General features: G+C 42.6%; 2 protein-coding genes across 3 annotated transcripts in view; both read left to right on the plus strand.

Moving 5' to 3' along the window:
• The window catches only part of LLGL1 (LLGL scribble cell polarity complex component 1), a 51,234-nt gene extending 46,093 nt beyond the window's left edge, over window positions 1-5,141 (plus strand). For both annotated transcript variants that reach the window (XM_072417450.1, XM_072417448.1), the window contains exons 14-18: window positions 187-479; window positions 1,502-1,655; window positions 2,478-2,631; window positions 2,925-3,208; window positions 4,841-5,141. In XM_072417450.1, coding sequence (XP_072273551.1) covers window positions 187-479; window positions 1,502-1,655; window positions 2,478-2,631; window positions 2,925-3,208; window positions 4,841-5,125 — 1,170 coding nt within the window. In that variant the 3' untranslated portion in view covers window positions 5,126-5,141. The remainder of the gene's footprint in view (window positions 1-186; window positions 480-1,501; window positions 1,656-2,477; window positions 2,632-2,924; window positions 3,209-4,840) is intronic.
• Window positions 5,142-5,525: 384 nt separating this feature from the next.
• LOC140334750 (lethal(2) giant larvae protein homolog 1-like) lies at window positions 5,526-7,216 on the plus strand. The gene is made up of 3 exons (XM_072416990.1): window positions 5,526-5,626; window positions 5,721-5,806; window positions 6,990-7,216. The coding sequence occupies exons 1-3, from the start codon at window positions 5,526-5,528 to the stop codon at window positions 7,214-7,216; spliced, it is 414 nt and encodes a 137-aa protein (XP_072273091.1).
• Window positions 7,217-7,863: the final 647 nt, after the last annotated feature.

The following is a 7,863-nucleotide window of genomic DNA, read 5'->3' on the forward strand; positions in this document are numbered from 1 at the left end:
GAACAGGACAGGAAATTGGTTAGTTGTAGAAAAATTTCGCTATTCCTAGTACTATACTAGTTTGTGTATAAATTTTTTTTTTTTTTTTTCTAAAAATTTTTTTTTCCCCCCCCCCCCCCCCCCCCCAAGATTCTATTTACCTTTTTTCCAAGATCTTATTTACCTTTTTATGTTTGCTTCTTCCAGGTGCTGGTAATGGATCTGAGTGATGAGAAATCTGACCACATGATCAGCGTGGCGACTGTTGACCTCTTACAAGACCGGGAAGGATTCACGTGGAAAGGCCACGACAGACTGATCCCGAGGAATGGCTCCCTGTTCTTCCCTCCTGGTTTTCAGACCACCTTGCTGATACAATGTATGCCCCCTGCTGCCGTCACAGCCGTCTCCCTGCACTCTGAGTGGAATTTAGTGGCTTTTGGGACCAGCCATGGCTTTGGGCTTTTTGATTATCACAAGAGGAGCCCAGTTCTGGCCAGGTAATAGCCCTTTTTATTTGAGGATTGAGCAGAAAATATAAAAATATAGAAAAGAGGGCTTCTGCGGATGCTGATGGTGAGATAGTTAGCACCAAGTGCAGTTTGCATCAAATCTGGTTGGTGTCATTCTCTTGATTAAGGATTCTCTGCACAAGTTTTAACTCCTTCTGTCCAAAGCCTGAATATTTACCCATATGGCTATGGGTGAGCAGGAAGGACCGGTGTATATTAGGCTTGACATGGGTCTGCTTTATAACGGCCAAGCAGATATAGGATGTCTACTGATGTATTATCATCAGAGCTGTATTTTTTTAATGTAAGCAGTGTTACTTCCCGGATTTCTTGTATGTCATGTACTACGTATTACCGTGTAGACTGTGCATATGTAGCGGATTAGATGGCAGAGTTCCATGGCTGTGTCTCTTCCTTCTCTTCATTAATAATGTATGATGTGGTGTCTCTACCAGAGTTGGTCCCGGAGGTACGGCTACAAGCTGTATCTTGATCTGTGGAGCGGTTTGTAGTGAAAGCTCTTTAGTCAGAAATGTTTCTGTGTGGTGTATTAGATATCCAACCATGAATGCTTGTTGTAAGCGCGAATCCCCATAAGACTATTAGCAGCATGTTGTAAAAATGGGATGTGTACGGATTCAGAGACAACTGCTTGAATTAAAGGGCTGCAGAACATAAAAGACTTCAAGCTGAACTGCAGGCAAACAAACCCAAAAAAGAATGCACTTAGGTGTTATTCTAAGTCCAAATAATTCAGTGTAGGCTGATTATAAGTAATGTTGTTTACTTTTTACATGCACAGAGGAGAGTCGGAGTGCTACTTTCATTCACAAGCAGCGACCTGAATCTGCATCTGTCCAACACACTGCTCAGGAAGCTAGGGAGTTCTGTTGATTAGAAAATTGAGTGGGATTTAGTGTGTGAGCAGTGGTCCAACTCTCCAACTTACATGTATGTAGATTTATTTTTGATGTTCAATGTCAATTAAATTACCTGTCCATCAATTTTAGGTGCACCCTTCACCCTAACGACTCCCTGGCCATGGAGGGCCCTTTGTCCCGGGTTAAATCTCTTAAGAAGTCTCTCCGCCAGTCGTTCCGGAGAATCAGAAAGAGCAGAGTATCGGGGAAGAAGAGGCCAAACACCACAAGCCCTAATACCCGGGTAAGTGACCGGTTTTAATTGTCTTACATTGGGGAAAAAATGACTTCTGCATTGGTTTACACTTGGAAGTGAATCTCTAATTCTCTTCCTGTATAAAAAGAAAATATGGTGGGTCTGTGGTCAAGGTGCTGATAGGTGACACTTCTCTGGTCTTAGAGCCTAAAGCGTAACTAAACTAAAACTATAAAAAAATTACTTGCCTTTAATCGCGCAGATCCCTCGATGGCTCTGTTTTTTCCTACAATCCGGTCCCGCGTTGTTCTGGAATTCCTCTTCGTCCTGTAGCGGAGGAAGCGTGAGGCGCTGCCATCTTCTTGCTACATCACCCTATCTCGCACTAAACATGTGCAAGATCAGGTGACGTAGCTGCTGTGAAGGGGAAAAAATTGGCATCTCTTTTCCCCTTGGTGGAGAAATGCCCCTTCTGCACATGCCCAAAATCGGGGCATGCTCAGAAGGAGCAGCCAGAGCCTCCCGGGATGCGTGACCTAGGTTATCCCAAAGGTTCTGCGCTCCAATTAAGTCTTGATTACACTCTTCTAAAAGAAAGTCCACAGGTAGAGAATATGCATCTATGGACCTCAGTGCAAACAAGCACAAAAAAGTTAACTGCACTGTGTTAAAGGAACAGTATAACTTTGTGACTGGGACAAGTTATGGATACTGATGTAAAATTGGCGCATTCTTTACAGCAATCTGTGTACATTTGATTGGTTGCTAGCAAATGATTCTCCTCTAAGCGATTGCTGCCACCTAGTGTTCACTCTTTTTTTTTTTTTTTTTTTTTTTTTTTTTTTTTTTTTTTCTGTTCTCTTCCACCAGTTACAAGAAGCCAATGCCCATCTGGCAGAGCAAGTTGGCCCGCATGACCTGGAGATGACCCCCGTACAAAGGAGAATTGAACCACGATCTGCTGACGATTCACTGTCTGGCGTTGTGCGATGCTTGTACTTTGCTGACACATTCTTACGGGATGGTATGATAGGCCTCTATAATACCATTTATTTTTCCACATAAGTTTTAATTAAAGTTTATGTAACTTTAATCAAAAGTGTTTATTGTAAACGTTTTATATATTGTAATTGCATATTTGCTTGAGAGCAGCCATATTTCTTTATTATATTTGTAAGAAGTATTAAGAAGTGTTGGATAGAGGCAGGTGGAGGACTAAGCACTGGTCACCGTTTATCTGTGCTCATTGCTAAGCCCAATGTGCGTAATGTTCTGACCCCCCTGTTCTCACCACCTCACCTTGTTTCCTCTTTGCAGCTGTCCATCACGGGCCCACCATGTGGGCTGGCACAAACTCTGGCTCTGTGTTTGCCTATGCCTTGGAGGTTCCTTCCCGGGAGAAGTTCTCAGAACGGTCGACAGAAGCAGTGCTAGGCAAAGAAATTCAGCTAATGCATCGGGCTCCGGTCGTCTCCATAGCTGTCCTGGATGGACGGGGTAACCCTCTCCCAGAACCCTTTGAGGTGTCACGTGACCTGGCTAAAGCACCTGACATGCAGGGGACACACTCTGTGCTGATTGCTTCGGAGGAGCAGTTTAAGGTACTTGTATAGGGCTGGTCAATCCACAGGTGATGCTTAACCAGTAGACAAGGTTTTGGTGGCACCATTAGTATGAGGGGAGGGGGGGGGGGGGTCCGCTCACTACTGACCACCAATGTGCAGGGGCACTACAACTATCACTGCTTCTTATCTGCCTCTTATTATATTATCATCAATGTGTTCCTCAGAGGAAGGAAGGGCAGGTGTTTTCCTGGGTATCCAAGTTCATTATTGCCCCAGCATATGTTATCAAAAACTAAACGGTCAGTCCTGGGCGGATTGATCCTCGTAAATGATGAGATGAAAAGAACTTCAGTATGGAATCTGTCCTGGAATGGCTGGAATTTGGAATTTTCAGCTTCATACTTCTAAAGAGCTTTTCAAGGGCCCCCAAGAATTCCTGGATGGATGGTACCACTCTGCTTGAGTCAGTTATCTATGTCCCCTCCTCTTTGTATGTACAGCAGGCTAAATCTTCTGCTATTCCGGAACACTGCATCTCACCATTTTACCCAGGAATGTAAGTGGGGGGGGGGAGTATATGAAATCTTTACAGTCCAGTGTTTATCTATAGGGAATGTGAGAAGCTGATTAATATAATAGCAAAAACAATGCAGGACCTATTTAAGTGCATTTTGTGTTTTTTTTTTTTTTCTTCATGTGGCCTCATGCAGGGAAAAATGGACATTATTATTATTAATAATAATATTATTAATAATAATATTACACAGTATTTTTATATAGCGCCATCATATTACGCAGCGCTGTACAAAGTCCATGGTCTTGTCACTAGCTGTCTCTTAAGGGGCTCACATTCTAATGTCCCCACCATAGTCATATGTCTTTAATACAGTCTAAGGTCAATTTTAGGGGGAGCCAATTAACCTAACTGCATGTTTTTTGGAATGTGGGAGGAAACCAGAGTACTGGGAGGAAACCCACACAAACATGGGGAGAACCTGCAAACTCCATACAAATAGTCTCCTGGCCGAAACTCAAACCTGGGACCTAGTGCTACAAAGGCCAGAGTGCTAACCACAGAACCATAAGATATGGCATGAACTTACACCCAAAACTGTTTTTGGAAACTGCAAACTCCATGCAGATAGTTTCCTGGCCGAGATTCGATCCTGGGACCTAGTGCTGCTAAAGCCAGAGTGACATGTGACCTAAAATCACCTAATAACATAACGTTGCATCTTTGGGGCATTTTCAGATTTTCCATGCATTGCCATGGACTAATATTACTGCATTTTTAAAAAGGATGCCACAGCCAGGATTTTTCACACTAAAAAAAATAACCTATAGGTTACACTGGTGATTATTTTTCATGCACTTTTAGCGTGCTGTAATTATGTGTTGGTGCATAAGGTGTAAAAGAAATATATAAAATATGAATAATGAAATGACGCATATCTTGCCCAGGACTTCCATTCCTTGTGCAGCAGTAACTTCTGCATGACCATCCTGCTGCCTACAGACTTCACGCTAATCCCAGAGATAGTCATGTGACAAGAATCTGTAGCTCTCAATCTGTTTTTGGAGAAACTGAATTTGCTAATAAGGAAGACTCCGCAGGTTTTCAGATTTCTTAATGTGGGATTGATCATTTCTTTTTTTCTGCCTCTCCAGGTTTTCACTTTGCCCAAGGTCAGTGCCAAAACAAAATTCAAGCTGACCGCCCACGAAGGCTGCCGAGTAAGGAAAGTGGCGCTTGCAAACTTTACCAGCTCTGCATCAGATGATTATTCTGAAAACTGCCTGGCGTGTCTCACCAACCTGGGAGACATCCACGTGTTCAGCGTACCTGGGCTGCGACCGCAGGTGCGCTACGACTGCATTCGTAAGGAGGACATCAGCGGCATTGCATCGTGCGTGTTTACCAAGTATGGGCAAGGTAAGACGGAAACGAGCTAATGAAAATACCTGTGCCATGGGGTGAATGTTCTCAATAAGGGTGAAAGTTTCCAGAATGATCATTTTTTTTTTTTTAAAAAGAGGAAGGCTATAGACAAATACCCCTCAAAATTTAAAATATGGCAAGGATCTTGCAACAAAAGAATACCAACAATTTGTTTTAAGGGGAGCATCTCGTAATTGGCATTGTGGCTCTTAAAGGACACACTGATATTGAAGAAGGAGGATGGGGTCTCGGGCTAATAAATGGAGGATGGGGTCTTGGGGCACACTGATATTGAAGGAAGGCGGATGGGGTCTCGGGGCACACTGATATTGAAGGAAGGCGGATGGGGTCTTGGGGCACACTGATGTATTGGAGGATGGGGTCTCGGGGCACACTGATATTGAAGGAAGGAGGATGGGCTCAGAGTTTGAACGGTTTTCTCTTAGTGCCAAGAACATCACAGAGCCGGTATGTCTGGTGGAGTTCGATAGACCCCACGATCCTACGTACCTCAGGTGAGGTGTCTGAATTCCATATAGAAGACCTATTAGCCCCATATGTCAGATTTCCGTGTATTGTACTCATTGTATTACGTACAATATCTTTTAGCAATAAAGACACTTCAGCAAAAACCAACCAAGCCAATGGCACCCACATCTCGCGAGAGTGTGATGGCACCCAGCCGGTGACTGAAGGTAAGTGAGGCATAGATTGCACTGCTGCTGTACACTATAACAAAGTTGTATTCTGTAATTGGTAACTGATGATTTGTTTTTGTTGGGTCATATCAACATCTTGTTATAAACATGTCAATAAGCTGTCATTGTTTCAGTGTTGGATATACAGATAGTCCCCGGGTTAAGGACATCCGCTTCCCTGCTCCCTGTGTGCAGAACAAAGGCTTAATAGGGGGAAGGGGGCGGTTTGCATGACTTGCAGAAGAAATCTTTTGCTAAACACAGCTGAAGTTGTGGGTGATTAAGAGCTGAGCTGATCTGTAACATCTAGTAACTCTTTACCTCTCTGGTGGTCCACATCTGTCAGTATTTTTATGCCAAAAGCAGTAAATTTGTTTTGCATGGCATTTTATTTTACATTGTAGGCCTATAATTCTTAGGCATAACTCACTGAAATATGTCCAGTATTTATTACATTTAATAATAAACAAATAAAATCCCCCCCAAAAATCTGGTAAAACAAGGGTGCATAAAAATACTGAAACCTGGAATATACCTGTGCTACTAGTAACATATATAATATAATTTTTTTTTGTATTGGATTTAATAGTTATTTTGTATTTAATCCAATACAAAATTATTTGAATTTCCCACCGCGCCTTTGCATGCACTGACGCCACCTGGAATGTCAGTGCACTCGCCGGCTGAAAATCGGAGGTAGAAAACGCAGCCCGATGATGGGATTGGGTAAGTGTTTTTTTTTTTTTTTTTTTATGTTTTTAGCTACCCCGAGTGTGGCTTGGGGTTACCACTTTCCACATGGTTTTTTTCCCCAAGCCACACAAAACTTGCACTTTTCTTTTTGCATATCAAAGCAAGGCTTGCTCCAGTAGATAATAAATGTCTAGGCTCCATAAAGATGTTTTTCTTTTGCTTTGTTTGTGATTAGCTCACAGTGAGGATTTTATACAGTAACTGACACCATGCTGCCTAATAATATGTTGAGACAAACATCTGTCCTAATTGCATTTAATAAAATAATGTACCTGTTCCCACTTACATACAAATTCAATTTAAGAACAAACCTACAGTCCTTATCTCGTATGTAACCTGGGGACTACCTGTACAAGTAAAAGCTTCTGATTGGTTGGGCAATGTGTAAGACTGCAAATCCTACATGTATATTCCTCTTTTCTTGCAGGAAATGCATATGAGCACACAGCTGCCTTTTCACCCAACCCCCTGGACTCTCCGCTGAACAGTACAGACACTACATTGGACACAACTGGGGACATCACAGTGGAGGATAACCCCTCCAGATTCCTGAATTTCTCAGAGAGGGACATCATTGCTTTTCTCACAGCATGGCACAAGACCCCTCCTGGTACATATAAATGCTTCTGGATGTCGGTAGCGTTTATATTTTAGGGCTAACCTTATTGCATGAATATGGCATTTGTGCATCACGACGTAGTCACCTGGCCCAAAATTGGGGCCATCTGGCCTCTCACCCCCTATATATTTTGCATTTAAGTGGACTGTTTATTCCTCCCTCTGCTGGAGCAGATCATTGTAACATTTCATGACCGGACTATACAACAGTATTTTAGAAGCTCCATGAGATTTTTTAATTCTTTCTCCTCCTCGTCCCTCATCTCCTGTTACTTGTTCTGCTAGTCCGAAGCCATTTTGGATTTACATAATTTTTTTCTTCTCCTTGCTGCTCAAAGCTCTGCGATCTTTTAAAGAAAAACCGAAATATCTTGCACAAAAAACTGGCTTTTCTGCATCTGATGTTAAACGTTTTTTAATAACAAAAAAAGGGCCACTTACCCAGCAATAATCTGCTTGTTTAATGATGGCATGTAAAAGGAGCCTGCTTCAATCCCTCAGAACATTCCTCCCCCCGATTGCCGTGCTTCTCAGCGACTCGATTCCAGATGTGACACCAACGTGAATGTGAATTTACATGCCGTGCGTTTGACTAGGCCGCGGACTGTACACAACTGTGAGTTTTTAACCCTGGCAGCATTTCAGGGGTTAAACTGAAATTTTTTTCTTCTGATCATTGCGTG

This window comes from Pyxicephalus adspersus, chromosome 7 (genome assembly GCF_032062135.1).
Source record: "Pyxicephalus adspersus chromosome 7, UCB_Pads_2.0, whole genome shotgun sequence".
In the NCBI taxonomy this organism is placed as follows: domain Eukaryota; kingdom Metazoa; phylum Chordata; class Amphibia; order Anura; family Pyxicephalidae; genus Pyxicephalus; species Pyxicephalus adspersus.